This window comes from Macrotis lagotis, chromosome 2, assembly GCF_037893015.1.
Source record: "Macrotis lagotis isolate mMagLag1 chromosome 2, bilby.v1.9.chrom.fasta, whole genome shotgun sequence".
Classification (NCBI taxonomy): domain Eukaryota; kingdom Metazoa; phylum Chordata; class Mammalia; order Peramelemorphia; family Peramelidae; genus Macrotis; species Macrotis lagotis.
The window spans coordinates 175,712,986-175,734,780 of NC_133659.1; the positions used below are offsets into that span (position 1 = coordinate 175,712,986).

General features: G+C 36.1%; 1 protein-coding gene across 2 annotated transcripts in view; it reads left to right on the forward strand.

Annotated features, from left to right (window-relative positions):
- Positions 1-18,656, forward strand: part of LOC141513637 (E3 ubiquitin/ISG15 ligase TRIM25-like) — a 33,116-nt gene extending 14,460 nt beyond the window's left edge. Inside the window, exons 5-10 of one of the 2 annotated variants that reach the window (XM_074223658.1) lie at positions 3,255-3,329; positions 4,133-4,198; positions 8,903-8,929; positions 9,265-9,348; positions 9,452-9,550; positions 11,867-18,652. In XM_074223658.1, the coding sequence (XP_074079759.1) occupies positions 3,255-3,329; positions 4,133-4,198; positions 8,903-8,929; positions 9,265-9,348; positions 9,452-9,550; positions 11,867-12,396 (881 nt within the window). In that variant the 3' untranslated portion in view covers positions 12,397-18,652. Of the gene's footprint in view, positions 1-3,254; positions 3,330-4,132; positions 4,199-8,902; positions 8,930-9,264; positions 9,349-9,451; positions 9,551-11,866 lie in introns of both variants that reach the window. The other variant, XM_074223659.1, reaches the window with a different exon arrangement.
- The last annotated feature ends 3,139 nt before the right edge of the window (positions 18,657-21,795 follow it).

Below are 21,795 nucleotides of genomic sequence, written 5' to 3' on the forward strand. Positions count from 1 at the left end.
TGCATCTGCTGATCCATGCACCATGCTAATTAGTTGCCCATAATACAATTTGTGCCCATATTAAACCAGAAGTAAATATCATCTGTTTTGATAAGTTTTGGAAGGCTCTCTAGTAGGTCTTCTGCATGTGATTTGGGAGGACAAAGACTCTCACTTTTTTGGTTATCAAGATGTTGCCTCAGAATCCCCAAGCAGGGATTCATTTACTATTACTATAATTATTATTATTACTTGTCACTTCTTCTATGACCCTTACTGAATATCTCATCAGATGGCTTTGATGGTTCTACTCCATCATTTTATAGAGGAATAACTGCAAGGAATCATTATCTTCTGTTGCATTCTGATCCTTCAACAATCTTTTACTTATTTTCATTGTTTAGATTTGATTTCTGCTTCTATGTTTTCATTGTCTTGCACCTGATAAAATGTCAGTCCCATGGAGGCCAAGCAGTTTTATTTTTTATTTGTGTCATTGGTAACAGTCATATAATAAGTGTTTGATGTTGATTAAGAGCCTGACTTCTGATATCTCTTCTGGATTCATTTAGGCAATTTTCATCATTTCTTTTTCAAAAAATCAGCTCCTTTCACCACCTGTCATCTCAACTCCACATCAGATTGGGGCCATTTAAATCAACTTTAAGGGAAATTTACATTTGATCCAAGTGATAACTTTTTTGCCTATGTAGTGATTTTTCTACATCTCCTAGTCATATCATTTTGCTCATTAGCTTTGCTACTAAAAATTGATACAGATCAGAAGTAACTCCAAATTTGTCTATCTTTTTTTTTCTTTGCAAGGCAAATGGGGTTAAGTGGCTTGCCCAAGGCCACACAGCTAGGTAATTATTAAGTGTCTGAGACTGTATTTGAACCCAGGTACTCCTGACTCCAAGGCTGGTGCTTTATCCACTATGCCACCTAGCCGCCCCTGTCTGCTATCTTTCTCACAAAAATAGTGCATATCATCTGTTAACATCAAGTGTTCAGATTTTCCCTATTTCCCCATAAGTATTTTTTAAATTTTGTTTATTTAGTATTTTATTTTTTCCTCAGTTACATGCAAAAACAATGCTTAACGTTCATTTCTGAAACTCTTGAGTTTCAAATTTTCTACCTTCCTCCATTTCCACTCCTCTTCCCCATTGAGAAAGTAAACAACCTGATATAGGTTATATATGTGTAGTAATGTAAAACGTTTCCATAACAGTCATGCTATGAAAGAAAAGAGACCCTCTTTACTACCTCCCCACCAAGAAACCTCAAAAAAATAAAGTAAGAAAGGCATGTCTCAGTCTGTATTCTGAAAAGCTGTCAGCTCTTTCTCTCAAAATGGACAATATTCTTCATCATAAGTATTTCAGAGTTGTCTTAGGTCTTTGGATTTCTGAGAAAAGCTAAATCATTCACAGCTGATCATCCTACAATATTGTTATTAGTTTGGAAATAGTACTTTTCTCATTGCATCTGCTCATGTAAGTCTTTCCAGGCTTTACTGAGAGCATCCTGCTCATCTTTTCTTATAGCAGAATAGCATTCCATCATAGTCACGCACCACAATTTGTTCCCCAGCTGATAGACATCCCCTCAATTTTCAATTCCTTACCACCAAAAAAAGAGCTGCCTCAAATATTCTTGTAATATAGGCTCTTTTCCTTTTTTGTTTTTAATATCTTTTGGGATACAGACCTATTTGTGGCATTGCTAGATCAAAGGGAGTGCATAGTTTCTTAGTTTTTTGGGCACAATTCTAAATTCTTCTACAGAATGGATTGACAATACCAACAGTTGTAACTGTCTTCTTAAAAACTACTTAGAATTATTTCCTAATTCCACTCCTCCCTACTTTTTTGGGGGGGGAGGGGAATTGTTTTTGACATTACTGTAATAGACTTATTTGTAAAAGTAAACATGACTACATACACACAAAAGAGAAATCACAAGAAATAAAAAATGAAAAAAAAGTATGCTTCAGTCTGTATTCAGACATCATCAGCTCTGTGTTTGGGATGGATTGCATTCTTTATCATAAGTCCTTCAGAATTCTCATGGGTCAAAGCATTGCTGAGAAAAGGTTAAGTCATTGACAACTGATCATCCTGCAATATTGCTATTACTTTGTATAAAGTACATTTCCCATGTATCACATGTAAGTTTTTTACTGAGAGCTTTCTGTTCATCATTTGCCATAACCCATCACCAGAAAAGAGCTGCAATAAATATCCCTACACATTTAGATTCTTTTCTTCCAGTATTTCATCTCTTCTGGAATATAGAACTAGCAGTGGCATCTCTAGGGTAAATGGTAGACATGGTTTTGTAGCCTTTTTGAGCATAGTACAGAATTTTTTAATCATTTCCCCACTCCTCAAGCAATGCATCAATGCATCAATTTCCCTACATCCCTTCCAACATTCTGTCCTATTAGTCAATCCTGGTATCTCTTAATTAATCTGTTAAGCAATTTTTAGGCACCTGCTTATATTTAAGACATATATTAGATGCTCAGGGGGATTAGAGGGACAGACCAGTATAGGCATAATCATTCAGTGGCTTATAGTTTAGTTCAAGTAACTAAGATACAAGGTTAAGTGCATAGGAATGGAGAAGACATGCTCAATAAGCATGTAGTTGGCATCTGTTGTGTTACTAGCCACTGTGTTAAATACTGAGGATATAAAGAAAGGCAAAAATTGGTTCTTGTTTTCAAAGAGCTTAGAGTCTAATGGGGGAAACAACACACAAATAATTGACAAACAAGATTTGTGCAAAGTAAATAGGAGAGAATCTTCAGAGAGAAGACACTTGGGTGAAGTCATGCACGATACTGGTAGAATCAGGAAGTCCAAGAGATCATGTCTCTCTTAGGAGAAATCAGTGAAGATTGTAGAAACAGAGAATTTTACAGCTAAAATAGCTCCTAGAGAGCTAGTTTGTTGGGGAAAGTAATATTTGTGTCAGGTCTTAGAGGATGGGCAAGATTTCAATTCTCATAGATGTTGGAGAAGAGTGTGACAGGTAAAATAAATATTTGTGAATGTTTATGAAATGAGAGATGCTTCCAGGAGAGAGCAGGTAATATGGTTTTATTGGAGAGAATCTTGTTATATGAGACTAAAAAAAAAGCAGACTGAAAATAGATTAAAGGAGGTAAGCTTTACTTGCCTCATCTTAGGGAGTTTGCAAAGTGTTTTTGATATGTTTGTGTGAAGCTCAACTGTGTGTACTGATCCTAATCTTTGTTGAAATAGATGATTCTGGAAAATGTTTTACTTCCATTGGACCAACATATCCCACTAGAGAGTATCGCCAAAAACAGATCCACAGTAAGTGATTCTCTTAAGTTTATTTCATGCTATGCCTGTGACAATGCTTTTTTTAATCTTATTTTCCAGTTTCATGTAAAGATAGTTTTCAACATTCATCCCTTTGAAAACTTTTGAGTTCCATATTCTTCTACCACCCTACCCTTCCTTACCCCTCCCCATGGTGGTGAACAGTCTGATATAGATTGTTTAACATGTTTCTAATAGTAGTCATGTTGTGAAAGAAGAATTAGAACTAAAGGGGTGGAGGGAAATCGTGAGAAAGAAAGAAAAACTTCAGAGAAGATTCTAAAAGTGAACATAGTATTCTTTGCTATGTATTCAGATTTCAGAGTATTTTCTCTGTATGTGGATGCCAGTTTTCATAACATAGCTCTCAGGATTGTCCTTAATCGCTGAACTGCTGAGAGGAGCTGTGCCCATTTCACAATATTGCTGTTAATGTGTATAATGTTCTCCTAGTTCTGCCCACATCAATCAGCACTTCAGTTCAAGCAAGTCTTTCCAAGCTTTTGTAAATTCTGGCTGCTCATGATTTCCTACAGAACAGTAATATTCTATAACATTCATATACCATAACTTGTTCTACCATTCCTCTATTAGTTTATAAGTTTTATCAGAGAGCACCTAAGACTCTATCCTTTCTTGTTGCCATCTTGGCTCCGCCCCCCTACCATTCCTCTATTGATGGACATCCCCTTCAATTTCCAATTCTTGTGTGATATTTTTTTACTTAAGAAATGGCTCAGCCTGTTGGTAGGGGTTACTGATAAAATGCTCATAGCTCTCTTTTCAATTTTTAGAAGGGGACAAACCACCACCTAAGCCACAGAAGTACCAGCAGGACAAAAGTGGGGTTATAGAACGGAGTGAGTAAACATAAAAGAACAAAAAGAAATTGAGTTTTTTGTTTCTTTCTTTTTGCCATCTCTGCCTGATAGATGGCCATTGAGGAAGCTAAAAGGATTTCACCTTAACCAACAGATACTGGGTTATCATCCAGTTCAACTCTCTAATTTTACAAATAAGGAAACAAGACCAGAGAAATTTAGTATCTTTTCAAAGCTCACATAGATAGCAAGTAGCAGGTTGACTATTTTAACCCAGGTCCTCTAATAACCTTTTCTTTAAACATCATATTGAAATGTTTTCATGTTTTGGTTCTGGGAGGAGATAGTTTTCACTTTTAGATAGATTGTTTTTGATGCCTTTTGTTTTTCTGGAATTTCTGGAAATATCCTTTCTCTTTCTTCCCCAAACCTTCAAAATGGAACCCTTGTTAAAAAAAACAAAATAAAACAGACAAAAACACTTAAAAGATGATTGCATATCATAAGATATATAATATTGTTTCCTTGTTAGAGCCTTCTCTCTTTGCTAGGCAGGAGATGAGAATGTCACTTTCTCATAAAACATTTGAGAATTGGGTAGAGATATATCTGTAGACCACATTAAAATTTGAGAAAGGAAAGAACCAAAGTCACTGAAAGAATTTTTTAAATGCACAGAAAGCCAGCACAAGAACAGCCAGAAGCAATCACAGATTAAGTAATCACAGATAAACAAGAAAGCTTTGAGAATAATTAAGTTGAATTTATTATATATTTAAAAACCCTATATATTAGAGATCTGCAATTTCATATACAATCCCCTTTACTTTTCTATTACTTCTATGGAAGTACCTATTCTATTTGTTAAGAATTTTTTAAAAACAAATTTTTAAAAAAGATAGGGAAAGATTAATTGGTGAGGGAAGGCAAGAAGTCTATGTAGTGATTTTATTTTTAATGTGCAGATGTATATATTGTGAATTGCACTTTGGGAAGGATAAATAAAATAACCAGACTTTGGGGAAGATGGGATCCTGAGTTAGCTTAGCATGTGGTTGTCCTTTAGAGTAAGAACCTGAGGGGTAGGGAAGAATAGGAGAAAAGACATAGAAGAAAAAGAATTAGTTCAGCAACTGGAAGGAACCAACTAGACTAACCCTCTTATTTTACAGAAGAAGAAATAGAATCCCCAAAAGTATAAGTGACATTTCTAATATCATTCACCTATACTTATGCTGTGTATAATTTTAAATGTACTTGTATCTTCATGTCATACAGAGAGTCTGAACAGAGCAAATGCTTAAAAATTAATTATTGATTGATATTTATATCAATTCCCTCTATATTTTAGACATCAGAAATTAATCAGACATATATAAAGGCAAATTTTTTTCCCAATGAACAGTTTTCCTTCTAATTCTTATCTAAATGCTTTGATTTTTTTTTTGCAAAAGCTTTCAACTTTATGAAACCATCCATTTCATCTTTTCTGATCACATTTATTCCTTGTATTTAGGTAAGAATTCTTCTCCTAGTAATAATTATTCAGAATACCTCCCATTTAAGAAAAATGTTTATTTATTTATGGCAATGGGGTTAAGTGACTTGCCCAAGGTCACACCATTAGGCAATTATTAAATGTCTAGGGTCACATTTGAACTCAGATCCTCCTGACTCCAGGGCCAGTGCTCTGTCCACTGCACCACCTAGCTGCCCCCCCCCCATTTTCTTCTAAATTTTTCTTGGTGTGGTAGTTTACATTGAAGCTATGTGTCAATTTTGAATCCTTAGTGTTATATTGGATCATACCTAATCTGCCAAACTACTTTCTAGTTTTCCTAGCAGTTTTGCAAATTAGGGAGTCTTTAATACTAGGTGTTCTGAACACTTGACTACTTATGTAAGATTATTTATGGATCTTGTTTATCTTGTCCATTCCATTAATTAACTCCACAATTTTATTTACTTAAAATAATTTTGATTTGTGCTTTTTACTATAGTTTGAGATCTGATAATGCTAGGCCTTCTTCTTTCCTTTTTTTTCCATTATTTTCCCTGAGATTCTTGACCTTGGGGATGTTAGGTTGCACAGCAGATAGTGCACTGCTCCTGGAGGCAGGAGGACCTGAATTCAAATGTGACCTCAGACACTTATTACCTACCTGTGTAACCTTGGGCAAATCACTTAATCCCATTGTCTTGCAACCCTACCCCCCCAAAAAAGTGAAAGTGATAGAGATTCTTTACTTATACTGTTTTATATCTAATTCTACAAATTAATAAAAAGTCAGTTTCATTTGATATTGTCTGTTAACTAGTTTAGGTGTTATTTTTTGTTGTAAAGATTGTATTCATATCCTGAGTGTGAATTGTTGATAAGTGCTAGGATTTTTTTAAAAGATTTTATTTATTTTGAGTTTTATAATTTTTCCTCTAATCTACCTCCACCCTCCACAGAAGACAATTTGCCAGTCTTTACATTATTTCCATGGTATACATTGATCCAAATTGAATGTTATGAGAGAGAAATCATATCCTTAAGGAAGAAACATAAAGTATAGGAGATAGCAAGATCAGACAATAAGATACCAGGTTTTTTCCTAAATTAAAGGTAATAGTTCTTGGTCTTTGTTCAAACTCCTCAGTCCTTTCTCTGGATACGGATGGTATTCTCCATTGCAGACAGCCCAAAATTGTCCCTGATTGTTGCACTGATGGATTGAACAAGTCCATCAGGGTTGATCATTGCCCCCATGTTGCTGTTGGGGTGTACAGTGTTTTTCTGGTTCTGCTTATTTCACTCAGCATCAGTTCATGCAAATCCCTCCAGGCTTCCCTGAATTCCCCATCCCTCCTGGTTTCTAATAGAACAATAGTGTTCCATGACATACATATACCACTAAGCCATTCCCCAATTGAAGGACATTTACTTGATTTCCAATTCTTTGCCACCACAAACAGGGCTGCTATGATTATTTTTGTAAAAGTGATGGTTTTTACCCTTTTTTCATAATCTCTTCAGAGTATAGACCCAGCAGTGGTATTGCAGGATCAAAGGGAATGCACATTTTTTGTTGCCCTTTGGGTGAAGTTCCAAATTGTTCTCCAGAAAGGTTGGATGAAAAGTGCTGGGATTTTTTATATATTTTGTATCTACATTGAATGGAATTTATTTTTATGTCCCCTGCTGGGTTTTGTCATTAATATAAAGAAAAACTGATTTTCATAGGTTTATTTTCTATCCTGCTAATTTTCTGAGCTTATAAATTGTTTTGATTGATATTTTCATTGAAGCCATCACATTACCTGCAAATAGAGATGATTTTGCCTCTTTGCTTGAGTTTATTGCTTCCATTTCTTTGTTTTTTTTTTTCTTGCTATAGTCAGCATTTCTAGAACCATATCAAAGAGTAGTGTTGACAGTGGCCATCTTTGCATTACTCATGATCTTACTAGAAAGACATCTTTCTAGTGTTTCCATATTACAAATAATGCTGGTTCTTCATTTTACACAAACGTTTATTACAGTAAGGAAAGGTCTATTTAGTTTTATGATTTTTTTGTGTCTTTAAAATACATTTTTTATGGGTTTTTTTGTAAGGCAATGGGGTTAAGTGGCTTGCCCAAGACCACACAGCTAGGTAATTATTAAGTGTCTGAGGCTGGATTTGAACTCAGGTACTCCTGACTCCAGGGCCGGTGCTTTATCCACTATGCCACCTAGCAGCCCCTTAAAATATATTTTTATGAGTAGCCTTTGTTTTTATGTCACCTAGTGTTTTTGTTGTTTAGTTGTTTCATTCATGTTTGACTCCCTTTGACCCTATTTGAGGTTTTCTTGGCAAAGATACTGGAATGATTTATCATTCCCTCTCCAGTTCATTTTATAGGAAACAGAGACAAATAGGGTGAGGTGACTTACCTAGGGCCACACACCTAGTAAATGTCTGAGGCCAGATTTAAACTGAGGTTTTTCCTGATTTCAGGTCTGGCTTACTCTCCACAGTACCATCTAGCTGCCCAATGTTTTTTTTTATCCTTTCCCATTCCACAGAGCTATCTCATGTAATAAATAATTTTTTTAAAAAAGTAAAGAAAAGAACAATTTCAACAAAAACTCATTAATACAAAAATTTGATGTTGTACACCCATAGACTCCCATTACTACTGTCACCTGCATAAGAGTAGTAGGAGTACCTTTTCATATCTCTTGTATTAAACTTGTTCTTTACAGTTTGGCAACATTCATTTTCCAATATTTTATTCATTATTGTATATATTGTTTTCTTGGTTCTGCTTACTTCACTTTGCATCAATTCATGTAAGTCTTTCCATATTTCTCTGTATATACTCATCAATTTTTTTTTGCAAGGCAAATGGGGTTAAGTGGCTTGCCCAAGGCCACACAGCTAGGTAATTATTAAGTGTCTGAGACCGGATTTGAACCCAGGTACTCCTGACTCCAGGGCCGGTGCTTTATCCACTACGCCACCTAGCCACCCCCACTCATCAATTCTTAAAGCACTTAATATACCACTCTATTCAGACTCCACAATTTGTTTAGTCCTTCCCCAGTTGATAGGTATCTACTTTCTTTCCAGTTCTTTGCTGCCACAAAAAATACTGCTATAAATATTTGAATGGATATGAAACCTTTGTTTTTTTAATATCATTGTCATCTTTTACTGTTTAAGTATTTTGTTTTAAAATATATTAATGCCAAAAATTGTATTTTTTTTTCAGAACAGGAAAAGAAACCAAAGAAACCTGGTAAATATAAGCAGCTAATCCACCTCTTCTCCCTTCCCCACCCCCAGATATGAATTTAACCACTACAAGCTTGTTTCTTGACCCCCAAAGTCTGGGACTGTAACTCTGTAGTATAGCAACTCCCCTCCCTCCCCTCCCTCCTCCAGTCTCTCTCTAGGTGTTTTGTACAGAAATGAGCCACCTAATTGGGACCAGATGGACTTTGCCCTGGGTAATAGGTCTGTGTTTAAATGATTTAAGCCCAACTGTATTTTTAAAAAGTAGAGAAGGAAGAATTGACCAATTTCTGCCCTGGCCTTGCTGCACATCATACATTTAATTTTCTTCTCATTCAGGCCCTCCCACTGCATCAACCCTCAGTCCGAATTCCAGAGTAGATTCTGTGACAGACTTAAACTTAAAACCAGAGCTCCTAGAGAGTGAGTACTTTTAGGAGTGGGGACATGTGTGCTTTTGACTCTTGGTTTTTTAATCTCTTATTCTGTTTTTATTTTGAAATGATGATGGACTTCTCTTCTGCAGCTACAGAAAAAGCCAATGCCTTATCAAAGAATCCAGCATCTCGGAGGACACAAGTATTAGAAGTCTTTTTGGCAAAATCCAGATCAGAACTCCTACAATGTAAGTGCCATTATCCATGGGGGAATACATGAGATTTTAGGATCTACAACTGGGAAGACCCTTAGAGGTCATTTTATTCACCCTTTTACCTCCCTTCCTCCTTACCCACATTTTACAAGTGGGAAAAATGAAGCTCAGGGAAGAATCACAGCACTATAGATTTAGAGATAGAAGAAACTAATTTAGTTTATCAAGTATAAATTCCTTTATTTTACAACTTGGTAAACAAAAGATTCCCAGAGAAGGAAAAGGACTTGTCCAAGGTCGCAAAGTTAGCAAGTAATGGAATCTAAGATTTGATCCCAAGTTGTCCTCAAGTTCCAATCCAGAACTCTTTCCATTGTACCATATTGCCTCTCATTCATGCTGGATCTCACTTAATTCCAAAGGTCTTTCCTTTGAAAAATTACTGCACCCCCATTATAGTATAAGGATTTGACCTTATTAGTATCATCAGCCAAAAAAGCATTTATGATGGCTATTTATAATGATGACTAGAGGAAAAGTGCCAATATTGGTCCTATTATATGCTGGCCCCAAATTTAGGTTGTATCCCCTGAATGACATCTCTAGTGAGGAAAAGCATGTAAAAAAGCTATATAAAATTATCAAATTAAAAACCAATAGACTTTCTTATTATTGTATTTTGTTATATTTTAATAATTACTTCTCTCTTCATTGGAGTGATATAGTAAAGAGAACAGCTGGGCAAACATGGGCAAACAACTTTAACTGCCTAAGACCTCAGTTTCCTCTTCTGTAAAACAAGGACAAGGCTTCCAAAATCCCTTCAGCTGAGACCTCAATGATTGTCATCACTTTCCTTGTTGTCTTCTTAGATTTAGAGCTGGAAGGGACCTTGAGAGATCAACTAGTCCAACTTCTTCCTTTCGTAGATGAGGAACCAAGGCCTAGTGATGGGCAGTGACTTCAAGGGCATGCAAATAATAGGTGGTTAGATCTTCCAACTCCAAATCATGTTCTTTCTACTCCACCAAACTGACTCTTACTTCAGTTGATGCTTACTTGAATAAAATTCTAGGCCCCATTAAATTGTACAAGTTAGATGTAAGAGCAAAATCTGGACTATATTTAGACTAAGAGAATATTATCTCCATTTTACAAATGAGGAAATGGAGGCCCAAAATAGATTAACTTACTCAGAACCAGCTAGTCATCCAACAAACATTTATTAATTTATGTTTTTAATAGATATTTATTAAGTCAATATTATGTTGGTTGTACTGTACTAGACACTGGGGTCACAAAAAAACACAAGACAGTCTCTTCTCTTGAAGAGTTTGCAATATGGTTATAGCAACAGCTGGAATCTAAAACTACTAATAATAACTACACATATAATACTATAAAATCTGCAGAGAATTTGCACACACACACACACACGTGTGTGTGTAATTATGCCATAATATATGTAAAATACTTTGCAAACAACTCATCTCTAGAAATGCTACCTTTTATCACTATCCCTGGTTTACATAGTCCCAGCAAATTAGGCTTGAAATCTTGGTTCTGTTATTTACCAACGGTATGATCTTGAGAAAGTAGCTTCCCCTATTTGGGTCTCACTTTCCTAGTAATTAATTAAGAGCAATAATAATAGATAACATTTATAAAGTGCTTACTATATGCAATCATTATCTCATTTGATCTTCACTATAAGTCTGGGTGATAGGTGCCAATCGTCCCCATTTTACAGATTAGGAAACTGAGAAAAGCAGACTTGTCTCAAGGCCACCCAGCTAAGTGTCAGAAGCTAAATTTGAATTTGAATTACAAATTTTCTGTTCCATAAATCAGGTGTGTCCAACTTGCAAGGCCTCATAGAATTTATTGTTGGGCTCTTCTTGTTGTGCTGGTTAGTCATATGAGTTTCACTGTAATCAAGAAAGGGTATTTATTGAATTCTGTATGCAGCCCTTAAGGGTCTTTTGTTGGGCATGAGGTCCAGAAAGTTAAAAGGTTGGACCCCCTTGCTCTCATCCCTCAGATGATCTTTCAACTCCCATATAAAGTATTGAAAAATAAAAGAAAAAACAAACCACAAAAAGAACAAAAAAAATCTGTCAATTATAATTGGGTAGGAGGATGGAGATGGGACAGCAAAATCCAATCTGAAAAAGCTCATCAAAGAGAGAATTTCAAGAGTTATTTGAATGATTCAGGAAGAGTTAGTTGGGCAGAGAGGGTTTGGAAAATAGAGTTGAGATTCATGCTACACCAGATCCAGGAAGTTTCTGTCTGCTCCTTTTAGTTTGTTTTTTGCACTTTTCCTAGTCAAAGTGTTTGTCTCTTTAGATGGTACTAGAGTGGTTCTGGATTCCAACACCGCCAACTACAAAGTGGCTTTGTCAGAGAACAACACTGTAGCATCTGTGGCCACAGTCCCCCAAGCCTACCCATCCCACCCCCAGAGATTCACCTATTGCTCTCAGGTCCTTGGCCTGCAGGGTTACCAGTCGGGAGTCCACTACTGGGAAGTGGAGCTGCAGAAGAACACCTTTTGTGGCATTGGTGTCTGCTATGGGAGCATGGATCGCCAGGGTCCTGACAGCCGTTTGGGCCGCAACGGCTCCTCCTGGTGTGTGGAGTGGTTCAACACCAAGATCTCAACCTGGCACAATGATGTGGAGAAAAACCTGCCTCTCACCAAGGCCACTAGGATTGGTGTGCTCCTGAATTATGAAGATGGCTTTGTTATTTTCTTTGCCATCACAGACAAAGTCAACCTGATTTATAAGTATAAGGCAGAATTTTTAGAAGCACTATACCCTGCTTTCTGGGTATTTTCCAGTGGCACCACTCTTTCCATCTGTCCCCTGAAATAGAAAGTCATTTTACTCAAAAGGTGGGACCTGGTGTTCACATCCAGGTCAGATTACATCCTGTGATAAGTTCGAGTAACTATTCTCTTTGAGTTTAGGCTGTCAGATTATAGGAGAAGCAACCTACTCCCATAACATAATGGCATTCTTTGGATAATTTTAAAGATAATTCTATGTGAGTTTGGGGAGGAGAAAAGCCTTTGTATTGATGGTAGAGGAATGTGGCACTTAGGGTTCAGATAAGTTGAATTTTAAGGTATAAAATCATATCGTCTTTAGTAAAATAATCTCTCGAGGTTGACAGATAAGTTCTCATAATACCAGGTCATTGGGCAGTACACAGAGGCTTAGATCAATGCTACTTTTTTCCTAACCCCCAGAAAAGTATAATTAGAACAGGCTGTTCTGTGGGCTGCCAGGTACAGACCTCATTGCACCCTGAGCATTGGGTCTAGCTCATGATATATCCCTGCCATGCTTCCTCTCTCTCCCCAACCCTAACTCATGATCATCTTCATCTCATTGTCTGTTGGATCAATTTGATTTTTTTTAAAAGTGATATAGAAAGCGAAGCATTTGAGGTTGGAACCTTGATGCCAGCCTCCCTCCCTACTCCCTAACCCCATTAGTTTTAATTTATAAGCCAAAAAAGTTCAAGAACTTTCCAAATTTATAAGCCAAAAATTTCAATAACTTTTTCAAATTAGGCATATACTGCTATTTACTACTGTGGTAAATTATATAAAATTGATATTGTCGTAGGGAAGGGGAAGCTATGTATTTTCATGTTCTATGAGAAGAAATTTTTCTATAATTCTTTACTAAAGATCCAAAGTTAAAAAAATCATTCTTTCTTTTCTTTTTCTTTTTCTCTGTAGAGGGAAAAGAACAACTCCAAAAGTTTTCAAAGCTTCTCCTTTCCAAGGAAAGTATCAGGGTCTTAGATATGGCTCTGGAAGGGATTATAAAAATTATTTAACCTAGTCCTTTCAAATTATAGATAAAGAAATTGGGACCCAGTTAATCCATGACTTGTTCAAGGTCATATGGGTCATGTATTGAGCAGATTGATTGCAACCCCAATTTTCTTGCTAAATCCAGGAGTTTCTTGCTACACCAGGCAGAAATTTAGATTATTTGTCAATGTATCTGCCCTTCTAAGATGAGAACAATTTTGTTTTCCTTTCTGATGACTCAGAGTATCTCTTATCTAATTCAAGACTCTTAGAGTCAGATCTAAAATGATCTAATGGATTATGGAGAGGATGGGATGGTTTCTGACTTTGGACAAGTCAGTCCCCAGCTTCTTAGCTCTTATATTACTCATGGTTGCTGCAGCTAACCCAAGACCTTTTCTGTCATGGCTTATGTTTACAGAAGGAGAAACAGAACTGGTATTGATCCCAGTCTCTTGGAAGTACATTAATCTTCCCTCTTCTCCTCTAACCTGAGTTGTTTAGCATGGCAAACATAGTTTTGCCAAAGTATTTTCCATTTCTTTCATTTCTGAATAACTCATTTTTATCTGTATTTTCTCAATGGACTAATGAGTTATTTGGCAATAGGTAGACACAATTGGCATGGAAAAAACTCAGATATGTGCAATTTCTGAATCTTTCCATGTGATTGGGTCTCTAAGAAACTACATCCTGTTGATGTTGGGGTGCTAGATGAGATCATGTACTTGAAACTTCAAACTAGCTCTCCTTCCCCAAGAAAATAAGTAGGCATTCATTCACACGGAGGCCATATGGATCATAAATTTAGAGCCTGAAGGCATAGTAAATGTTGTGAAGTCCACATCCTTATTTTACAAATGAGGAAATTACGGCATAAAGAATTTAAGTGGGGGCGGCTAGGTGACATAGTGGATAAAGCACCGGCCCTGGAGTCAGGAGTACCTGGGTTCAAATCCAGCCTCAGACACTTAATAATTACCTAGCTGTGTGGCCTTGGGCAAGCCACTTAACCCCGTTTTCCTTGCAAAAAAAAAAACTTAAAAAAAAAGAATTTAAGTGTCTTGTGTAGACTCACACAGTTCCTTAATATCTGAGGCAGGATTTGAATTCATATTTTTCCTGAGTTTCAAGTATAGTACTGTAGTCATCATACCATGTTGTTCTCTAACTTTTTCTTTTTTTTGTTCCTTCCTTTTGAACTTGGACTGTCTACAATATCTAGTACAGCATCCCCCAACTAATTTGGCCACAGAATTATTTGGGATTTAAAATACTAATCTGGGGGCAATTAGGGATCTGGAAGGATCCCAAAGGAAAACAATGGAACAAAAATAAAGGAAATTGTTGATTTTCAAACTGGAAAATGATCATCTGTAAGAGGTATTTTTGATACATAGATGTTTTCACACTTGATGCATTTTTTTAAAGGGGAAAATATCATTATCAGTGAGAATATCTCCCAGAAACTTCTAACCATGTCCTGTGCAGTAGAATTCAGGACATGCTCATCTAACAACTTGCACAGAACCTGTCACAAATATAAAGGTTTGGGCTCTTTTTTCCCAATGACCTGAAGCAATGACGAGTTTTGTGGAGTAGTTAGGCTTCAGAATTCCAAAGGAAATTGATTTTACTCTTCTTTGGACACTGGAAGTAAAGTTGCTGAGTTACCCTCTCAACTTTTAAAGTCCTTAGGTCCTCTGGGACAGAAGGCTTGCTGTGAGACATTTTATAAATTTCTAATTCCTAAGGAGAGAAAACCTGTCCTTTTCTCTCTTACCCCCCAATATAGTAGCAAAGAGTTGTGTCTTTTCTTGCAAGACCTTCCACTACTCTACATAGAATTGCTCTGTTTGTGAGAGAATAATAAAGCAGAGTTACTTTGCTTATAAGAGTTTAATCGATACAAATAGTTGAAACTTATGTATATAAATAGGGCACATTAAGAAGTGCTCTGAGAGATACAAAGTTTTATGTAGTTTCTGTTTTCCAAGAGGTTTAGTTGGGAGAAAGACCTCTAGGTCTCTTTCCCCACTTCTCCACACTTTTTAGTGATAAATAACAAATATGTGTAGAATAGGAAAAAATGTTTGGAGTGGGGACTAACCTTGGCATTTTGGGGGGCAAATGAGAGTGAGACAGCCACTCAGCTCCTTCATCGAGAAGATAATGCAAGATCAAGTTTTCCCCTAATGTTTGCTGATGCGAAGTGTAACAGGCTGATGAAATGCCAAAAACAATGCTTTTTAAAAAAATATCATATCAAGCACACGCTAGTATTTAGGATATAATTGTTAGGAACCTTCCCAACTGGAGCCTCATGGCACTATCATGATTGTATTCCTAGCTTTTCCTTTTCTTTGGAAGTGTCAATTATCTGAGGTTGGATTTGAACTCAGTTCTTTTGACACCAAGGCCAGTGCTCTATCCACTGAGCCATCTAGCTTCCCTTCTTAGTTTTTTTCTTGAATCTATGTGCCACAGATTAGTGGCAGCCAGGACCATGGGACCCTACAGGACCATCATTTTGTTCTTAAGCTTTAAAAAAAGCTAATTGTTGTAAAATGATATGGTTAATTAAGGAGGAAAGGGTTGCCCTGAGATCAGCCAATTACCTCCTCCATATTTCCATCCCTCAAATTGGTAAAGACCTTAGCTTTAAAAGGTTAACGACTCCCACTGCATCCAGGGCCATCTCCAGGCATCCTGATCTATATCTGGTTACTGGATCCAGAGGACTCTAGAGGAGAAAGTGAGGCTGGCGACTTTGCACAGCACCCACTCACTTAAATCCAATTTACCTACATACCATGGCATCATCTCCCTGATGTCATGGTCCTCATCAAGAAGGAAATAATCATGATTACTAGTGTTACAAGGAGAAGCAAAATTTTGTATACATTGTTGTTTGTGTTTTAACTGGTTTTTCTACTACAGAAATGGATAATAATTCATTATTTACCATGATGTAAGCAAAACTTACAGACTTAATAACATTGTAAACATAGAACTCAAATGGCCTTAGAATCCATTTCATCTAACCTCCTCATTTTAGAGATGTGGAAAGTGAGACCAGACAATTTGACCAGACAGATAGCAGATATCAGAGGGAGGATTTGAACCCAAGCTCTGAAAACAACCAGGGCTCTTGTCATTGCCTCCTGCTGACTGCTAACATGTTTTTGCCTTTGAATTCTCAATACTTAGTATATAGAAAATACTTAATAGATACTTGTGGAATTTGAATCCTTTTTTTCATCATTGATTACTTTGAGATGAATTTTTAGCTCATAATGAATCCTTAATTATTGCAGATTATTGCAGAAGTTGTAGAAACTGATTTTTCATCCTGTGGGAATGTCTATCTTGTGATTTTTAACATAATTGTGACTTAAATTGTTGCTTAGTTCAAACCTGAGTCCAATAAACTACGTCAAAATAGAAATCAATAAAGTTGTGTTATGTCAGATTGAACTGTGACTGTTTTTTTTTCTTATCTGCGTGAGTTGGAAGAGTAAGGTTCACAAACATTGTGGACAAACAATATGGAGCATTAGGGGAAAGGAGATATCCTCCAAAGTTATTTTAAATTTCCTTTCTTGTATTATGTGAAACAATATAAACTTTTTAGAAATGGAAGAGAAGTGGAATGTGATGATTTGATTCATGTCTGTAATTCTTGCAGACACTGAGTCTGATGGGTCTCTTCAACTGTAGTAGGTCTAAAGGTGATTGGTTGTCCAAAGGTCAGAAATAGTGCAGGAAGAAGAGAGAAGAGATGAGGAAGGGAGGATGAGAGGAAGATCAGCAATGGAAGAAAAGTTACTCAATTATTTATAACCTTTTGACCCTAGTAGAAGGTCAAAGACAAAGGTCCCACATGTACCAAAATCTTCATGAAACTTTATGAAGAAAGAATTAGAAACAAAATGGGTGCCTATCAACTGGAGAATGACTGAACAAAATGGCATGTGAATGAAATATGCACCATATGAAATGCACACTTTAAGAAATGATGAATGTTAGAAATTTAGAGAAATTTCAGAAGACTTTGAATTGATGCAAGAGTTAAACAACCAAAAGAATAAGGTATGCAATGATCACAACATAAGTGAACATTAAAAGGAAATTAGATGCTGAGTGACTATAATAAGTGGTTTTGCTTTTAGAGAAGAGATAAAACAACTCCTTTGACATAAAAAGAGCATTGGAGCGGAATTTTGCATACATTGTCAAACGGTCACTGCATTGTTTTTGCTTAACCTTTTCCTTTTAAGGGATATATTTTTTAGGTGGGGGATATCTAGATATAACTGATTTTAAAACAAAAAGCATCAATAAAATACTTAACATGGGGAACTAGGTGGTTTAGTGAATAGATTACCAGCTGTGGAATCAGGAAGATGAGTTCAAATTCAGCCTAAGACACTAGCTATGTGACCCTGGGCAAGTCACTTAACCTATTTGTCCCAGTTTCCTTAAGTGCAAAATATGCTAGAGATGGAAAAGGCAAATCACTCTAGTATCTTTGCCAAGAAAATCCGAAATGGGGCTACAAAGAATCCAGTATGACTAAAATATTTAAAAGAAGCAGAAGAAAAGAACAAAAAAGATCCTTGTATCCCCCTCCTTTCTCCTAGATTCACTTCCTGCCCTGCACACAGAATCAACTGGTTATAACATCTATTTATCTCTCATTGATAAACTTGTTCTTGTCCTTTAGCTTTTCCTTTAGACTTTCATTGGCAGCCACCCTGTTCCATTAAAGGGTTCAAGATAATAGTTTGTGAAACTGGTTCAGTGAGTCAGAATTGGTAACTTGTGTGGGGATTAAAAAAGAACTAGTTTAAAAAGTTAATTGTCTGGGGGTGGCTAGGTGGCTCAGTGGATAGAGCACCGGCCTTGGAGTCAGGAGTACCTGGGTTCAAATCTGACCTCAGACACTTAATAATTACCTAGCTGTGTGTCCTTGGGCAAGTCACTTAACTCCATTGCCTTGAAAAATCTAAAAAAAAAAAGTTAATTGTCTAAGAACCTGCTTCATTGACATGTACTGACAGCTTGCACTCTGTTTCCCAGCCAACAATTCCATGATACCATGACATCATAATGCTAGAGTAAAACCTTTTATTGAACTTTGTGTGACAGATGAATCTATATCATTGTGGCATAATAATTTTATTTATACAATGTATAGACAATTATGTTCATGAATCCAAGGAATGGCAAAGGGAGGAGAAGACATTAAAATAAAAAAGCCATTGAAAAGGGTGGAGTGGGAAACAGTTCATTTAGGGCATAAATCAATCAATAAGTATTTATGAAGCTTTTACCCTATGCCAGACACTGTGACAAGTGCTAGTGATACAGATATAACAGTGGTAGTTCTTGTCTTCTACCAAGACTTTGGCTGATTCTATCAAATAACCATTTTGTTTTACAGTATGATTTATGACACGATTCTAGATTTTTTTAAAAAAAATCATTTACAGGAAGTCCAGTGATCACTAAGTTAGCTTCCTTTAACCTGTTTTCCAGATCAATTATTTTTGATATTAGATCTTTTTTTTCAGTCTTTTGATTTTATTGACTATTTCTTGCTGTCTCATGGTGTCAATGGTTTATATTTTGTCTATTTCTTTAAAAAATAAAGTTTTATTGATATATTTTGTTTATTATATCTCTAAAATATTCTCCAGTATCCTTATTCCTTCCTCTCCCATGGAGTATTCCATATAGTAAATAATTTTTTTTAAAGAAAAGGAGAAATCATCAAAACTGATTTAATACATTGAACAAGTTTAAAAAATACATGTGAAATGTACTATACCTACAGATCTACTTCTTCAAAAGTGTGGAATGGGGAAACTTTTTTAAATCTCTTCTTTAGAGTTGTGCTTTTTCTTTTTTTGGCAGCATTCTTTTTTTATTATTTTTAATTGGTTTTTGGATTTACATTGTAGCTATTGTAGCTGCAAATATGTGGCAGCAAGGTGGTACAGTGGATAAAACACTAGTCCTGAAATCAGTAGAACCTAATTTCAAATATGCTTTCAGATACTGATTGTTTGACTCTGGGCACTTAACCCTGTTGCCTCAGTTTGTACTGTAAAATGAGCCAGAGAAGGAAATGGCAAACTACTCCAGTATATTTGACAGAAAAAATCCCAACTGGGATCGTGGAGAACCAAATATGACTGAAATGACTCAACAATAAAAGCCATGAATGTTATTTTCTTGACTCTCTTCATTTTGCCTCACTTCATGTAAACCTTTCCATGTTTCTCTGTATTCATGATATTCATCATTTCTTAAAGCACAATAATATTCTCTTACATTCATGTACATATTTTATTTTGCTATTCCTCAATTGATGAGCATCTACTTTGTTTCCAGTCTTTGCTATCACAAATAGTGCTGCTATAAATATTTTGGTATTTATGATGACTTTTTTATATAAAATGCCTTCCTTGAGATTTATAAGTGAATTTATTTCTGCTGGGAAGGCCATAAATTCTGCTCTCATAATTCTTATTTCATTCTTAAACCCTTCAGGAATATTTTATTGTGGTTCAGTGTTCTGGGAATATATAAAGTCCTATACCTTATCAGGTGCTGATTCATTTTCCTTTATCTTGTAATTTTTTTCAAAGATGTATTTACTTGTTTTAATTTTACCTTTTTGATAAATCTTTCTTATGTCATAAAGTTTTTAAGTATAGTTTTCTTCCTCTAAAGGTCTTTGGAAATTTCAATCTCCCCCCACCCCCATTCCCCATCATTCATTTTATTCTTCCTCCTTTGAGATTTCCTAGAGGTTAGACTTCAGTGCTGTCTCAGCCTCCTCTTTTGCTGGAGAATTCATTCTTCACTGACTTTAGGCTCTACCCCTAGTGACTTCTGGGTGGGGGGAATTGAACTTGCTTATGCAAACTTGCATGGTGGTCCATGAGGCAGGGTGGTGTGTGTGTGTGTGTGTGTGTGTGTGTGTGTGTGTGTGTGTGTGTATGTGTTTTGAGTGAGAGCATTAGGAATTGTTATTAATTTGAAGTTGTCTCCTTAGGGATCCTAGTGTAAACCATGGAGGCAACAGAAATTCCCTTAATCTCTTGCCCAGAATTCCTATTTGGGAGAAATTTGAGAGAATGTCACAGAGAAATCTGCCTCTGCATCTTGTTGGTCACATGATCCAGAAGGCTTGTTTGGTCTCTTCCCCACCTTGGGGAACAAGTCCAGCACTTGGTACTTCATTATAGGCCCACTAGAAAATTGCTTTTTTTTCCTGGATGCTCTCAAGTCTTTCAAAATCGTTTATCTTTGAAATGTTACAGTCATATGACTTGTTCCCCATGTTCTAACTCACTTCCTCTTGCATCAGTTAACATTTACCCAGTAATCTCTGAAATTGTCTCTTCTGTTATTTCTTATGGAGTAATTATTTTCTGTTATATTTATATACCACAATTTATTTTCTTTATTTAGTGAGGCAATCTAGGTTAAGTGACTTGCCTAGCTAGGGTCACACAGCTAGTAAGCAACAAGTGTCTGAAGCTGGATTTGAACTCAAGTGCTCTATCCTATGAGACACCTAGCTTCTCCTTCCCCTTTTTATTAACCAGCAGATAAATCAAGAGGCACTAAAAAGGTCTCTTAATGATTAATTGGAAGAAAAAAAAAGTGTTTCTGAGGAGGAAAGTGAGATAAGTTAAATATGACCCGTGCCTCAGTGAGTTGAAGGATAGTGAAGTAATTGATAGAAGGGGAGTAAAGAGAACAAATGTGGTAATAGTGGTTATGAGTTCAGTGTTAGACTAGCAGTTTCCTCAATTGTCAATGAGATGGAGATGGAAATGACAAACCACTCCCATACCCTACTAAGAAAATCCCAAAAGGGATCATGAAAAGTTAGACACATCTGAAATGAAGGAACAAGAACAAGAAGCTGTTCTTAACCTGAAGTCTATTAACTCATTTAAAAATGTAATTTGATAAAAATTTTAAATATTGCTTTCCTTTGTAACCCTATGTATTTTATTTTATGCATTTATAAACATGATATTAAGAAGGGGTTCATAGGTCTCATCACACTGCCACAGAGACCCAAGGAGTCATGACATGTATGAATTTAAGATACTGGCCAAACACTTAGGTGATATTCAATAGATGGTTTTTTGGAGACATCGAACTGGAGGTACAGAATTGGGAGGCATCTGTATAGAGGACATAATGGAAGGACAATCTGAATATGGAAACCAACCCATGCTGATGCATCATAGCAACTGAGAGACAAGAGCACACTGCTGAAACCAGAAGAATATTATATACACTAACAACAGCATGGGATGATGATCAACTATGTTGGAATTGCTTATTTCAGCAGTACAGTGATCAAATACAATTTTAAAAGATTTTTGATAGAAAATATCATCCATATCCAGAGAAG